Raw genomic sequence first — 17,087 nt, 5'->3', positions numbered from 1 at the left:
ACATTTAAAGCAGCTTTAAGAAGCTTTTTCTTTTGTTATAATTTTTCCATGGGGACTTGTAAATGCTCATGTAATGACAGCATATGAAATTTTCATGACAGTGACAAAACAAGTGCCACAGTAATGAATATTGTGATCCAGTGAAACCTTCCAAACAAACATATGGTGGTCTTTAAGGAGCTACAGGTAGAGACAGAATCCTTCAGTTTTTTTCTGCGTGTTTTCTACCACAGTAAAAACTGCAGCACAAGTTGGGAGTTGACTGTTCCTCCTGTGCCCCACACAGCATTCAATAACCCCTCTATTTACAGCCCTCCCACTCCTGCAGAGAAGCAGTGCCCATGGTGCACTCCCCAGAGGAAAGGTGTTGGCCAAGGAGCCCTGTCCCCACTGCTGGCAGCTGGAGCATAGGATGGGGCAGACATGAAGCAGGCACATTGATACAGAGCAGCACTGGGCACGAAATTAACGCCAGCTCAGGTTTGGAGCCACAGCACTTCTGTGGTAACATTGCTGATCAGCTCTTGTGGTCCATTTGATGATCTCCAACATTTGTGCAGCATATTTTTAATGTCCAATCATCATCAAATTCAGTGTTTGTATATAAAAGCACATTGCCTGAAGACCAAAGAGAAGTTTTGCCTTTCCTTTAATTTGTAGCCTAACACTGTAACATGTCTGTAAACAGATACTTGTTTTTCTCAGCTTGCAGAATCATTGCTTGATAGTGTAAATGTGTTGCTTCAGTTCCTTTAAAGGTGTGGTCTCCAAGTGTTAAGGCATAGCTAGATGTCACATTTCCTTGAACAGGCAAACATAGAATCATTGAGACTGGAAAAGACCCTTAAGATCATCCAGTCCAACTGTAAACCTAGCACTGCATCACTAAACTATGTCCCTAAGCACCACAACTACATGTCTTTTAAATACCTCCAGGAATGGTAACTTCCCTGGGCAGCCTGTTCCAGTGCTTGACAACCCTTTTCTGTGAAGAAATTTTTCCTAATATCTAACCTAAACTCTCCCTGGCACAACTTCAGGCCACTTCCTCTCATCTATCACTTGTTACTTGGGAAGAGAGACCAACACCCACATATTAACATCTTTGTAACCATGCCTGCCTTCAGCAGCTGTGACTGGGAGCTTTGTGTTTGGCTGGGAGGATGGCTCTATATTTTAAACTGTGTTAAAACAACTGCCACCAACAGAATGTATTTAATGTTGTGTAGGGTTAAAAGTGTTTTCAGTAGAAGATACTATGTTTATACTGTACCGGCCACTGTTGCCCATAAATAAAGATCTGACTGCGGGCGATGTCTACTCTGTTCCAGGCTAATGCTAGGCTCAGCTGGTCGGGAGCAGATGCGTTAGCTCCTGTGTATACAGACAGGGGTGCAGGGAGGAGAGAAGGAGAAAAAAGAAACAAGACATACTTTAGACTCAGTCAACAGACCACCATGGTAATTCTTCATTGCCAAGAGTCTCACGGATGTCAGCGTCAGCTCTGCCACTGATCTCATATTAAAACAAAATCAAACCTTCCATTGCCCTGTAATAAATACTGTCTCTCAAACCGGAAGCTATGGTTCTCAGACTGTCTTATAAGCGTTAATTATTTCCTCACATTCCCCTTGAAAAATACAGCAGGTACACATGTTATCGACAGATGCAATTTGCAGTGGAGTGAACTGGTTTCCCTCCCCATAGCATGCAAGAGCAGGATCCAGGGCAGATACTGATCCAGCTGCAGGAATACGCACACACATGTGTATGCACACAAGTGCACACATACACATACACACATACATCTAGCAATTATAAATAGGCTCAACTTGCACAGACACCACTGATTTCAATAGTCATGCATCTTATGCACATCTTTTATGCATTCCCACCTGAAAGGTGGGGACCTGTACAAGCATAGGAATTTCTCCTCTATCTATTTGTACTGAGGGGTCTCGACAGGACAGATTTCCCTTCAAACATACAATATGCCTGTAAGAAAGCACCTTATGAAGCTGGTGTCAAAGTATATTTTATCCAAAATAAATAAGAAACTATGCATATGATAAGATGGCTTTAGAACTGTTTGTGTTTTGGAAGGGAGGGTGATTTTCCCTGTATTTTTAATGGATGCTGTGGGATATTCCTGCCCTGCTGTGCTTTTTAAATATTTCTCTAAGGATTTAATGGTTATTAGCTGATTTGTAATAATAAAACAGTATTTGTGCTTCAGCGTCACAGGGAGAACTGGCCCAAATGAACCGATCAACAAACCAAATAAAGGGCCCTTCAACTTTTAACTACATAGCTGCTTGAAGCGACTAGGTGGTTGTATAAAGGATCATTTTTAAAAGGCTTCATACTGCCATTGTTTTCTTGTCTTTATTAATTCTTATACTGATATCATGGAGTGAGGAAAAACAAGAGCTTTTCATCACTTCAAAGCATTTCTGTCCCCATTTCAGTACTATTCAAAACCACACAATGCCCCAGCTGAAAGTGGACTCTGAAATTGGAGGCAGAAAATATAAAGCGTAACACACTGGCCACTGAAATTCTCTCTGAAGGATCAGTTCAACAGACCTTCAGGACACTTAGCATACAGTCTAATTTTATAACTCTCAACTTTGCAGTCAGTTCACTGCCGTGAAACTTTGCCAAATACTTGACAATATCTACAGCAATTATTTGGGAAATGGTGGACTGTATACCATCTATATCACTTTCATTTTATTACATAAATGAGCTCTGATAAAAAGGTAGGTGATGCAGGAGCAGAAAAATAGAAAGAAATGAAGAAAAGGAGATAAAACAGTGAAAACTGTAAAAGACCTTTCTGTGACTAAGAAGTGACTGGAACACCCTCTTGCAGAAGACAGCTTCTCCTTGCTATATACTACAAGACAGACAAAATCTCTCACAAGAAACTTAATGGGGGATGCCAACGACGTCTCAGCCTTTATGAGTTTCTTACACAAGCAATATGCAACATTCAAGAACAGAAAATGTTTACCTTTGGGAAGGGCAAAAATGTCTCTACAGCTTTCTTTATAAAAACAGAAAAAAACCTACCTGGAGTGGGTATGACAGTGTAAACTAAGTACAGACAGCCAATAATGTTCTCCCCCTTTCTGAAGGAAATAACAGATCCTCTCAAAGTGTCATTGGATCTCCTCCTTCCCATCCATATGCCTTCAGGAGAAGTGAGGGTTTTGGCAGGTGCTCAGCGAGTCTGCTGAGCAGTGGAGGAGGCATGTGGGTGAACTCCAAAACCCAGGGGCAGTGATGGCAATCCCACAGCCCAGTTACTATTTTGCACATGTGATGGGGGAGCTCCACCTCCTGATTCTCCTAAACTGACCGCAGCCTACAGTCTGGCTAGCCAGGCATGCAGCCTGGTTAGAAACCATTTTGAATCAACAGTGAATCAGATGGACTTGGGGAATGAAGTGGGCTACTTACACTGCCCCCACTTCAGCCAAAACTCAAGCCAAATCATAGAGGCTCCAGGTGAACACCTTCTGACTCCTAGCAGGAAGCCTTCCCCAGTTTGCGCCGAGTGACCTAACATTCTTGGGCCTTTTCGTGATTTAGGAGGGACCCAGCTGCTGGGTGAACACAAGGCCTTCTGGTACATCTGATCACGTGAAAGAGCAACTGGCATGGGGCATGAGGCTGCATCTCCAGAAAGGCCCCCAAGCCCAGCAGTTAATCAGAATTGTTTTATTGGAGCATAATTATTGCTCCAAATACTGAGCAGAGAGGAAAGCAAGCCACGGTCCAGCCTGTCTTCTTCCCACCTCTCTCCATGGTGTTTAAGGCTTCCAGCAGTAGACAAGTTTTCCTGTGGATGCATGTTGGGAAGGGCAACAGTCAGAGAGATGATGGTCTTCCCAATGCTTGTTACCATAAAGGTTCATTTCATTATCTCTCAGAGCACTGCAGACATTTGGCAGTTGAAAAAAATATGTGGTTTCTCAAGGGTTTTTTGTACTTTAGGTCCAAACCTGTCCATCAGCTAGGGTGGTGACTGGGCAGTACAGGTCTGAGTGCTGGGGCTGTAATGCACATGGCAGGGCAGCTGCTCCCAGAGTGAGGTTTGTTTTTCCTCTTTCCTGTCTCCCCTATGTGGTTTTCAGATGAAAATAGATTACTCTGGTGTTACATAAGAGGAGAAGGAAAATAAAAGCTATAAAAGTTTGTACAGAGCAGCATATGGGCTGCGAATACTGTTCGATCAGTTTTATTCCAGAATGGACTATTGATTTCTGCCTCAAATAAAAAAAGAAAGTATTCAGGCTATTTCAGGTAGAATTCTATCCAGTATGAAGAAGTAAAAGTAATTCCACTAATATAAGAAAAACTCCCTAGAACAAATGTGAGGTGGGCTTTCTTAAGATACTGCTTCCTTTCAATAATTTCCTTAATTGCATTCAGTGCCACAGAGCATGGATTTGAATTGGTAAGAGGAACCCAAGAAGTGACATCTCTGAGAACTCATCTTGCTCATAAGCATCACTGCAATGTACCCAAATCAAAGCCAAAGGATATTTGGGAAATGAAAAAATAAGGTAGAGTAATAGCCTACTGCTCTCATCAACCCAGTACAGTGATCACACTGGAACCACTTCTTAGACCCTTGTCACCTTGTCAGTGGTGAGAAATTAGATTTTCCTCCCTATGTTTCTGTTTCATCCTGTCTCATTAAAAGTTTCTCTGCTTAGTTGCATTGTACTATTTTAATTACCATAGTACACTTACTGCTTTAAACAGTGTTTTAGGCAACATGACTAATGTCTATGTAATATTTACTCAGTATCCTTGTGTCTGGCTGAGCATAAGATATGTTCCTCAAATGTTTTAAGACTATATGACTAATGTCTGCAGTAGGACTCTTCCTTCTGTTCATCTGCTTCTAGAAAAAAAGTTGCATTTGGGATGCAATGCACTGATTTCAGTATATATATTGCTGGATGTAGACAGACAATGCAAGGATGGTGCGAAGTTGAATGAAAAAGAAGGAGATCTGGGACAGCTGTTAGCTCCTGCAGGTGTTAACTTTATGCTCTTAGGCAGCCATCCAGGAATGCTTGGATATCTTGCACAGATTCTTCTGGTAAAAGTCAGATAGTCTATCCAATATCTTGGACCAAAAATGCAATACTCCTTGGTGATGAAGCCTGGGACTTGGCTGTGTATCCGGGGTGAGGCAGAGTACATGTCAGATGATGAGTATTGTGCCCTTGCAGGATCCCAGATTATATACCTTTTATATACCAGCTAAAGTTTACTGTGATCAATGTAAACCTCTAAAGGATTCTCCTGGGATAGTCTGTGATACTTAGTGTTCAGGAATATGGAAAGCTGAAATGACAGGAAACTGATCTACCTAGACAGAAATGGTGGTAGGAGGCTCATTTCCACAGTGCTTCTACTCATGTCAGTGTCTGCTTTGAATCATCATTTAAAGAAACGAACTAAACTAGGGAAAATAGCAACCCAATTTAACTTTCTGCACTGCATCTCAGCAGATCTTATATTGTCCTCCTTTTCCACAGCTCTTTGGTGAAAAGGCTGTGTTTCCACTGCGTTTGCTACAAACATCTTCCTGACATTTAGCAAATCAATTGACAATAACAAAGCTGATAGCAACAACAACTATAAGGGCACTAACCAGATATCTGGTCTAACTCTGAAATCCTTTTGTGTCAAGTGATTTCATGGTTGGCAGACCATCACACTGTCTTCCAGGACCATCTGATACTATATGATGCTTGCTCAGTGAGCATGAATCATGACTTATTCACAGGCTCGAAAGTATGCAGAGGCATCAGATCTGCGTTAGTCTAACATGGCTTATCTCAGAGGGTTACGTGGCAGTAATATTACAATATGCATATAACACACAGCACCTCTTTCCTAATGCTAATAATTGCACTGGAAAGGCTTCTGGACTACCAGCTGAAACATGGCTGGTGCTGCTAGTATGCTCCAGACATTGCAACAGCTTTATGAACTAGGATATTTGATGCCACTTCAGAACAATTACATTTTAGAACATTTCCATATGCTGTGTTTAACTTCCCTGTCATATGCCTTCTGCTCAATTAGCAGCTGCAAAAGTACAAAATCCATTACTGTTTGAGTTCCAACTGTTCAAGTTAACACAGTACAAACAGTTAAACTGTATCAATAAATATACTTGTTACAAATTCAGGCAACTGGAAACCTACTTGCCACATTTACATGTCTCTCTCTCAAAAAAAAAAAAGGAATTCACAAGCCATATGCTGTTGTGACATCCATGCAATGTAAATTGATAACCAGTTTGGATGCCATTCCCTAGTTCATTGGAGATCACTTCTGAGAAAGATAGATCTGCTGACAAGATTAAACAAGTGACTTGTGAAAACAAACAAGGAAATAACCTCTCATATTCAGTGCAGGGTCTGGGGCTTGTGGAATATCCTGTCCAGGAGAGTTCCTGCAATGGCAGTGTGCCTGATGTGGGTTTAAAAGGAGACTAGCTCATCACAAATTTTACACAGCAAGCAATTTTGTGTTTCCCAATCCTTGTCCTCCTCCTATTCCCTGAACAAATCTCTCACACCAGGGTGGGATTGGTAATCAGATGGTATGTGCCTGGAATGCTGGCTAGCAAGAACTGCAAAATCCGCATCAGTGAGACAGAAAAAGTAACCAATAATCACTTACCAGTTTCATACTTTTCTCAGCCCCCTTTTCACACAGTGCTGAAGAGGCAAAAGAGATTAATTCCTGAATTTAAACTTAGGAATTTCAAGATAATTCAGACCCAGTCTTCATATCTGCTTATTAGTAAATCAATAGACAAGTGGTTCAGCACTGCTACCTTAGATTTCTTGATCTGATGAAAAACCCAACTATCTATCAGCCTGATGGAGTATATTTAGAGTAAGGCAGTATTTTTTTCAGGGTGGGCCAGAATCTTTGTACAAAGATATAGTGTGAATAAGGGCAACTGACTTGTCTGAGACAAGAGATCTCATCTTTCCACACACTGATTAAAGATAATAAGGAATTTTATTCCCTATGATCAGAAAGCTCAGAATAACAAGAGATGTCTGATAAATCTAATCTTGAGTACCTTCATAATCCGAAAGTGCCATGGAGCACGGAAGATGAGGTGTAAGTTTTAGTTCCTCTGGCTCTTGTGCAAGACAAAAGTGCTGCTGCCATCAGCAGATTACTGAATCAAGATTGTCAGGCAAGCATGAAAGGAGATGTCAAAATTACTTACACAGATCCAGGCACCTTCTGAGCTAACAGAAGTTCAGTACAATGTCTTGTACTACTACTATGAAGAGGGAAGGTAATTTTATTGTACTGAGGAGATGACAGGCCCAGTTAGGCACTTGCAGAATGGATATTCCAGGTCAGAGAGGACTACTTTTATACCCAGACTGCAACCATAGTACAGTTGCTCATGTAAATACTGCAAAAGAACTTTTCAAACACAAAATTATCCCTCCCAGGCCTATGATTTATTTTCTTCAGCTTCCAAGAGGCAGCTGTCAAGGTGGTAAAAGACTCCAGGGATCTACATTGGGATTCAGAGCTTGAAAATACACCTAGAAAAAAGTAGAATCACAACTTTAAGACAATCTATATCTTACTAATAGAAATCAGAAGCAGTAGTTTCAGTGATTGTCTTAAGAACAAATGTGAAGAGAATACACTTTACACTGAGGATAACGAAGGATCCACTTATATTTAAAAATGAAATCTGCAATTAAATTCTTTGCAAAGGATAGAAAAGAAGAATTCGGTGAGAGATGCAATTCATGTTCCTTGCTTTGAATTAATTTCTTTTTCCTTTCTTTACCTTGATTTGTATTGTTTCTGTGTGAAGGTATCCAAAATGCCTTGAGATTTAATTACGCACTTGTTACCTCTGGGTAGCAGCAAAATAGTCATGTTACACCATAGAAACCTAAAGAAACAAAAGCTACTGGAGCAAAATAATTCCAGCTCATTTCCTTGGCTGGTAGCTACCAGCTCGCAATCATACTTTTGAAGTGGTTAACTCCTCCTGTTCAGACTTCTGTTTTGAATTTTGAAGTACAATTTTTGAAATGGGATTAATAATTGTGTAAAAGGTAAAATACTATTCTGCTTGGTTATGTGAAAGTTACTCAGGCCTTCTCCCTTTTCTCCTCATATGGCTTTTGTGAGCCTGTACAGAAAGAAACTGAGAAGAAAGCTGAGCCCTGTAAAAAGCAAGAATAATTCCCACTACCTTTTGAATACCCAGTAAATTTATTAAATTTTTTGTTATGACTCAAATTCAGGTCTGCCATATATCATTGTGAACACTCTTATTCAGGTGTGGGGGTGGTAATAGCATGATGTCAACTGCTAAACAGCCTCATAAAGCATAACTTTCCCCTGTGACCTTTGGAAGTATGTCCCCTAATGTATCTGAGATTGCTCTTTAAAATTGTTTGGTATGTCTTATTGTCTGTTTCCAAAATCAGTATGACCTGTACTACATAGCACAAAACAGTCCAGACAGCAACAAGATGACCATGATGATTGATTCACACCATTTGTGAAAATCCCATTTGGGGAAATAACATATAAATGGAGGGCTAGGACCTCCCAGGCCTTGCTTAGGTGAGTAATCCTTCATTGGGTAAGTACATGTGCTTCAAAGCCTTTAAAACCTCACCTATTTCTTTATTTGCAAGCAGGTATTAAATTACCTGATAATAGCATATTTTGAAGGGACCCAAGTGTCTGCAAGACCTGGGTTTATAATGAACAGTAGCAACAGCAGATTTATTTTAAGACAATCTTTTAAGAGCATAAGTATAATATGTAATGGCTTAGAAACATTTAGTGACCTGCAAAGTTTAAGATTAAAACCCCTACCACCCCAATAGCTGAGTTCTTAGCTCTAACAGTTGAGTCTGGAAGGAATACCACACAGTTCCTAGACTTCCCTAGGATGACTACAGATAACAATTTACTTTGACAATAGTGCCGGTTATATCTAAAGGCAGATAACCTCCTTCTGGATGTTCTACTAGCCATCAAGGCAACCTAGGTCTGAGAAGTCCTTTGGCTGTCTTCTTGTGAGTACTAATCTTCTCAAGTTATCAGTGGGGAGTTACCACTGATGTTTCTTGCAATGCATTAGCGATTGTGGGTGGAGAATAAAAATTTAGAAAGGAAAACTAGTAGCTATTTAAACATTAAAGAAAGAGATGGATTTGCATAAAGCAGTTAGAGCAAAATGTATACTTCAGTTTCACGGTATAAATTTACCATCTTGATATGGTAGATACTGTCAATAGATATAGGTTTCAACACAGCAGAGACACAGAATTAGTCTAATTGGATCGATACAAACTCAGTGTGGACTGAAACTCCATTACCTTTTAGTAATGCTGTCAGGATAGCTAAATCAATATCCTGGTGTCCTTCTGATCCCATGCGAAATACTGTGATCTGAAATGTTAAAAGACAATAGCATTGTTGAAACTAGGATAATTTTTTTAAAAAACAAGTTAAATCAGGGCAGCACCATTTGGATCTCAAAATGTCCTGATGTCTACAAGATGATCTTACTTTATACATTTTATGAGAAGCTTATTAGATAGGATTAATACACAGTATTTTTTGTGAGATAAAATTTGTTAAAGATAGAAATTGTATTAATGAGCATATGGAAGAAAAGTCTTCAGTGATACTTACCAGGTGAAATTAGAGGTGAAGGAATGCTCTTGTATTAAGAGTAACATTAGATTTAGTGTTCCCAATGCATTACTAGGAGGAATTATGTGTATTATACATTGTGGACTTAATTTATGGCATACAGCATTGAATAAATATTTTAATCCGAAATTATCAATTTATTCAACTTCATGATTTTATATAGCAGAAAGTTAGATAAATAATCTAAGAATTAGGCTTCTAACAGGTCCAGAAACATCTTTAGCCATCTGTGGTCAGTGACCTATCACTCTAAGGAATAAGCTTTGAGGCAGTGAGGTGAGACAGACAATTCATGAAGAATAAGAATGAATATAGTGGGGCTGTTCTTTCTAGCTGGTTTCACTCTTGGTTAAGACTGCATTGAAACATATAGAAGTGTAAATCCCTTTGCTCCTTTTGTTGCCATGGCAATAGCTGCTCTTGGGCCTCTGCTTCTTGTGAAGCAATAGAGACTGCAGCTTTTTATTAGTGCCTTTCCTTTACTAACAAAACCTATGTCACAATTTTGATCTGAATAACTGGTACCTGTTCCTCTTTTTCCTTTTGCCAGTACAGACTGCCTCAATTTCTTTAAGTGATGCCTTTAATTAAGAGTTTTGTAAACATATTTTATGCTCATATTCAGCAGCATATGTTGTTCCCACATTCCTAGATTCCTACTCATACAGCACCACTGAACTGCAGTGGCATCTGGGATAGAGGTCAACAAATGTCAGGGTGCAAAGAACAGTTTACCATGACTGGGAGATATATAAAGTGATCAAGGCTAAGACAACACTTTGGTGACAAGCTTCAGATTCCAACTGAAATAGCCCTGCAGAATGTATCCCAAGAAATCTAGTGTAGCCCTCCTGTAGCACAGATTCTACTGTCAGTTGACCCGAGAGCTCTAGGAGTTTCAAAGAGAGGTAAGAGGCTTTGGTATCAGTGAGAGTAGTACAGCGTGTTAAGAGACTGAAATGACAAACTGGATGAAGTAATGGGAAATTGGCTTAGTCAATTGGTTAGTCAATTGATTTAGGTGATGCCTAAAACAATTAATGTGAGAAAGCGCCTATGTTAGGTGTGTCCCCAGTTAAAGCAGACTGTTTTCAAATTAGACTTAGTTTGGCCCTTCAAAGTGTTCCTGAGGCAAAGCATAAATCCTGCAAATGATACATTAACAAGCCATTTTCTCTCTCCCCCTGGAATCTGCCAATGTTTCTGGCAAACCACCTAATGTCTATCCCCATACCGCAGCTTTTGAATAGAATAGAATAGAATAGAATAGAATAGAATAGAATAGAATAGAATAGAATAGAATAGAATAGAATAGAATAGAATAATTTCAGTTGGAAGGGACCTACAATGACCATCTAGTCCAACTGCCTCTTAAACACTGAAAGGCTTCTTGGGGCATTGACCACCTCTCTAGGAAGGCTGTTCCAGGGTTTGACCATGCTCTTGGTAAATAAATGTTTCTTGACGTTTTTCCTAATGTTTTTCTTATCTCCTCAATGACTGCCAAGGAAGCTTTCACTGCAGTGTGCAGGCAGTCTGCTCCTCTGACCCATACAGCAAAGGTAATGTGGGTAGAAATACACACTTCTACGTATGTTTCATCTCAAAACACAATAGAAATGTGAGCTGATGAGATCAGCCCCTCTGCTCTACATGCTCATGATGCACCTCCCATGCCAGATGACAAACTCTACCACAGAGGTTAGCAGCCAGGCAGGTGGGTCAGAAGGCACAAGGAAGAGGCGGCCTTCCTCCCTTACCCATTGGAAAGCGGAACATCTCCCTTCTCATGGACAGCTCTGGCAGGTGCTGACAATAAATGGGTGAACACAGTGTTGCCACATAACATTCTGATCACAATATCCTCACAACACTTTGCAATTTCCTACACAATTTTTGCAGCGACAGGCATCTCCGTAGCACTGAAGGGAAGCGTGACAGTCTGGCAAGCAGATCAGCTAAGGCTGGGAATGTCTTGTTGTCATGGTTTAACTGCGTGGTGTTTAGTTGCCGAATGAGGCTGAAGCACAACACTTGTTTGCGTCACTGCACTTGGTGACACTACCAAATGGCAAAATGCCCTTCTCCATCTTTAAGGCCCAAGGTGAAGCAATCTGCACATTGGGGACTGAAAATACTGAACAACAGGAGTACAGTGCAAGAAAAGGGTACGTCTCAAACTAAACATGTTCAGTGAAATCCCAGCTTAAATAAAAGATATCATATAAATTGCAAGCACTGAACACCTTATCAGCACAGGAAAACTAAGGGAAGTACTTTGCATGTATTGGACCACATCTAACCCTAAATTTCCAACTTCTCTTTCATCCCTCTTCCCTGCATACCTTGGAAAAATAAACTCACTTTAGCAGAATGAATTGCTGCTGTATTAAAAATAAAATAGAACTATGTAATTTAGTTACAATAGAAAAAACCTGTCTTTCCACAGTAACTCTTACTTTACTGTTATTTTTAAGAGGTCTAACATAATTAAAGTAGTAAAAGAAAGAAAAATAAGATAAATAATTGGGAAAAAAATACGGAAATGAAAAGAGTGCTCAGACTTACACCAGAACTATTATCATTTTAGGGGTCATGTCTGAGACTGAACTAGAATTTCAGACAGAACTAAGGCAATATATCATTATACTTAATTTCAAAATGCTGCGAGTTTAGTAGCTCAAAGACTCAGCTGATACCGTGGACTTTGGCCTGTTCTGAATGCACAGAATATATTCAGATGTAGACTATATTCAGAAGAATATATATATAAAATATGTTCAGCCTCTCCTTATTGTTTAGGTTAGCTGTAACTATCCATAGCTGTTTTCTCTCTCCGATGGGTGCGCTCCTCCTGTTTGAACTAACTGAACTTTGGTCCAGGTAGATGGTCAGCAAGTAGGCCTAATCAAAGTTAATCCTGTTGTGTGAGGCTATCAGTTGGAACTCAGCACCAAAGCAAAAAAAATATGGTTTGGCTGGAAACTGGGCTGGTAAGTAGTCAAAACTGCACTAACACAGCAGAAAATCTGACTACAGATCCCGAAAATCTGACTACAGATCAACCACTTCATACTACAAGTATCTGTAGCCATCAGGGCATGTGTTGCTCTCCCTCCATAGCAGCTGGCTGCATGGTGGTGATCTCCCCTTGAGCAGGGACGCCTCTCAAGGTTACCCCTCAAGGCTGAGAGATTCCTTACCTGACACCAGACATTGATGGACTGGTAAGTGACATTTTTCATGCATGTAACATTTAAGATACATATAGTAAGTTTACATTATAATCTTTCTTTGTATCCCATACTAACTTTAAGTGTAGCAGAGTATTGACCACCAATACACCATCTGTACTTATTAAATATTTTACATAGCTAAACTTACTGATTAGAAGCAAACAGACTAACTACTAAATGAGATCTGCCTGAGTGATCTCAGACTTTTCTCCTGCAACACTCTCTTGTCACAGACCCTGGAGATGATTTTGGACAAGATGCAGCACCTTACTACTCTTACTTATGCAGGTTTTTTTGATAAACTTCTCACAGCTATTCATCCTTTGAACTGTTACCTCCCACCCTGGTGAAACAGCTTTTTATCAATCTGGAACTCATAGGCAGGTCTTTGCCCCATCATCATTTCCTATAGTTTTGGAAATATTGATTGTTTCTTCTTTCTACTATTGCCCTAAAGCTTGACAAATGTTTTTGTTTATTCACAAAGTGGAGGATTTAAAATAGGTCTGCACTGTAATTAGGCAAGGAGCCAACTTTGTCATACTGTTGATAAAATCTTTATCTCTATTGATAAGATCCTAGTCCTGATCTGCAGCATTCTTCAGGTGTAACTTGTTCACTTTGTGTCTTTGCCAGATGTGTTGGTTGCTTTCACTATTGGATTTCAGAGGTATTTGAGTACAGTGACATTTGCTTTTAAATGGTTAAAGGAAAATATTTCAGCAGGCACGGCTCTGCAGAATGAATTTTGGGAGATGAGGCTTAAAGCTGCAGTGTGCTGGCTGCTGAACCATTTGTATCATCATCACTTCTACTTTACCTGGCAAAGACAGATCGTTATCAAACTGAGGAGCTGCAGCTTTTGTTCTCCTCCAGTAACTATTTATGATCCAGGAACAAGGTAGTCGGACTGGAAGAATACTGCTGCTATATTTTGAGTCCCAGACTGGCAGCCAGTGAGGAGCCCTGGGCATCTCGAGGAGACCTGTATTGCTTATCCAATGCAGCTTTATGTTAGGCTGCAGTGGTGCTTGAATGACTCATAATGCAGAGGGCTGCACCTTCCCTCTGCCTTTTTTCACATCTTCTGTTGGAAATGCATCCAAAAATGCTGCCCCTTTGTTTTTTCCTGTCAAATTTAAATGTGGATAAAAAGAGAAAATAAAAAAGTTTTGTAAAACACTGAAAGGCAGGAAAACATACAATTTGCTGTTGGGTGAGATCCTAGTGCCTTGTGCTAAAGACCCTATTGACATTTCCAGAAAGAAAGCATGAGTTTTGTTTCTGAATTTTATGAGTACAGTTACACGAAGACAGCAATTGTTCCTAAAATGTGGATTTACTTCTTATACAGTCTTTGTAGTTTTTCCAGCATCCTTTAATTTTTGTAGTCAGAGGCATGAGGAAATAGGGACACATCCTGAAGTATTTATGCAGACTCTACACTTAGAATTGTTCAATATGTCTAGGTCTCAACCTATCTGTCTGTCTTGCTGGAGACCTGTTCCTCTGGTGATTTCTTTTCCTCCAATTAACAGGTAAGAATTTTGTGTTTGCAATACACTCATCTAGTTTCAAGAGTCATTAATGTATCTCACATCTTGCTAGTTGCCATTTACAGGTACTCTGGTGGGTAAATCACTGCAGAGAACTGAGAAACAACACACCAGTGCTGTTAAAATAGGACATTGACTACAGCCCTTTCAGAATGGGCTCCAGATGCTATTGCAGTAGTGTGTACAAAACTGCTGGGCTAAAGGAAAATATCTGGGTCAGTAAAGTCTGTTCCCAGCTACCTTTTGCTGGATGAATGTGTGCCACTGAGATGCAAAAATAAGAGTAGATTAAAGACTTAGAAACCCACATAATAACTCATTACTAAGAAAAAAAGAAAGCCTTTCTTCTTTAGATGAAGAGACAATACCTAAGTGCCATTCACCTTTAAAAAAACTTACTGTAGTCCCTTTTAAGTCTCTTGAGCTGTAGCTTCTGTACAACTTTAGTGAAAAATTAAAAGGAAAAACAATTTAGTAAGGATTGTGTATGAAATCCAGGACATTTTATTATTAAAAAGAAAACACCCAAGAAGTTGGGGCTAAAAAGTAATACAGGTTTAAGACCTGCTTACCCTGCCAGAAGAAAACAAGGGAGAAGAGGCACATTATTAGACTAACAGTAGCTATTTTTTTGCATTGCTCTGAAAAAGGGAAGATTAGTTTAAACCGAGAATTTTTCTTTATGCTGATCTGATTCGAACTCTGTCTAAAAAATGGTTTTCTATTTTTCTGAGCATAACGAAATTGTATTAGAGAAAAAAACTACCATTTAGCCTACTCAGCTATTTCTTTTGAGCCAAAAAATAATTTATGTTCAAAGAAGACAAAAAAAAAATAAAAAATCAAGTAGTCTTTTTTTCTCCCAGCAGTTTGGGCCACATTTTTACCTCTATGTAGCTGGTAGTTTCAATTGCTGATGTCAAATTAAATTATTTTAAAAGAACAGCTTTTTCTGTTCCTCTGCTGTCACCTTGGGTATTTTGGGGTTGGTCTTTTTTTGATTTCCTCCCTTCCTCAGAGTCCACGCTATTTATTGGCTTGAAATTACTTTTTCAGGTAATTGCCTAAGGCATCTGAGTGAACAACTGTGACTTCCAACAGCAAGATTTTTTTTAATATCTTTTTCTTCTCTTCTTTACAAATATAATAGAAGCGGATGTTAAAATGCCTTACAAATACAAAACTGTATTGAACCACACTGAAAAAAGAGTTAAATCTTCAGAGGAAACACACCTGAAACAGACAAGCAAAAATGCCTCTGAGTCACCAATCAAGGTTTCACCAACAAGCTGCAAAAACAGTGTTAATAGGTATCTGGATTCTTGCTAAATGTAATTCTAATGTCTGGATTGCTTTTGCTATGCCCATAGTGATCTACTTGCAAAGTACAGTAGATTACAGCTACTTCTAATTCTGGGGGCAGCTGGGCAAGGCCCACCAGCTCTGCTGGGCTTCTTGCAGGAGGAGGTGGTGCGGACCCACGAGACAAAGCCTTGTGGCTGTCACGAGACTACCTCTCATTTGCCTCCACAAAACCTGCCTGAGTGAAATGCATGAGGTTGCCCTTTAAAGCAGGAAAAGACAGCACCCTTCCTGCCTCTCCTCAGCCCCCAGCCCCAAACTGGAGACATTGTTCCTCTATCTCACTGCGGATTTTACTGAAGTATCTTAATGTGAACAGGATTAACTTCCAGGAGAAAAACCCTAGCTGTGTCCAAATTCTTCCTACGAAAATGTGCTAGGAAATCACTGAGCCAAAACAGACGTGCTCTGCCAGCACAATGATTGCAGTGCACTGTGACACTTGCCAGTAATAATTACAGTCCAGCAGGGTAGAAACCTAATTTTCAGGCAGGGCAGGTAGAAAGCAAGTAAAAAAGCAAAGAGATGGAAAAAGAAAAAGCAGCAGGATAGAAAGCAACGTGGGTGAGGGGGAAGGGGGAGAAAGAAGCAGGAGAGATTATCTGACCTAGACTCTATCAAAAGCACTAATTTTAAAACAGCTCTGCTTTTTCTTTAGCACCAGCTCCATTCTTGTTTGACAGATTTTCCTTCCCTTTCCCTTTCTTCTACATAGTTTCTGGCTCAGCAGGGTCAGTTTAACCTAACATGATGCATTCTGTTGTTTTCCTGCTTTCACACTGAGACTGCATTGCATTTAGGCAATGTCAGGTAATACTGTCTTACCCAAGAGCAGTGAATACCAAAAAGACGTTCAGAAATTATTCACACACTAAGAGACACAGATATTACACTGCCACTTAGCATTTTCCAAGTTCTGTAAGCATGTGAATGCAGGGTTACCTTAGAAATACAGATCACAGCTGCCCACATGCAGATGTGGTCTCCTTAATGGCAGCTGTCAAATCAAAGGACCAGCTAAGAAGAGGATAGGTGCTGAGGAGATAAGATGTGGTCAAACAGAAAGCAAATGAAGTCATAGGTGAGAAGCCCCTGAAGTGGAAGGATCATTGAGATACTCAGGAGGACAAGAGGCAGGTTGTAACAGGTTTTAGTCACAAAATTTCTGAAT

The 17,087-nt window shown here is 39.9% G+C and overlaps 1 protein-coding gene across 1 annotated transcript in view; it reads right to left on the bottom strand.

Annotated features, from left to right (window-relative positions):
• TRPM3 (transient receptor potential cation channel subfamily M member 3) overlaps positions 1 to 17,087 on the bottom strand; it is a 154,160-nt gene that overhangs the window by 63,621 nt on the left and 73,452 nt on the right. The window contains exons 7-8 of the mRNA XM_064438346.1: positions 9,423 to 9,495; positions 1,274 to 1,374 (exon numbers count right to left, since the gene is read on the bottom strand). Coding sequence (XP_064294416.1) covers positions 1,274 to 1,374; positions 9,423 to 9,495 — 174 coding nt within the window. The remainder of the gene's footprint in view (positions 1 to 1,273; positions 1,375 to 9,422; positions 9,496 to 17,087) is intronic.

The sequence above is a fragment of the Phalacrocorax carbo genome, chromosome Z (genome assembly GCF_963921805.1).
Source record: "Phalacrocorax carbo chromosome Z, bPhaCar2.1, whole genome shotgun sequence".
In the NCBI taxonomy this organism is placed as follows: Eukaryota; Metazoa; Chordata; class Aves; order Suliformes; family Phalacrocoracidae; genus Phalacrocorax; species Phalacrocorax carbo.
The sequence above is the reverse complement of the archived record's forward strand: the minus strand, read 5'-3'. Positions and strand labels throughout refer to the sequence as shown.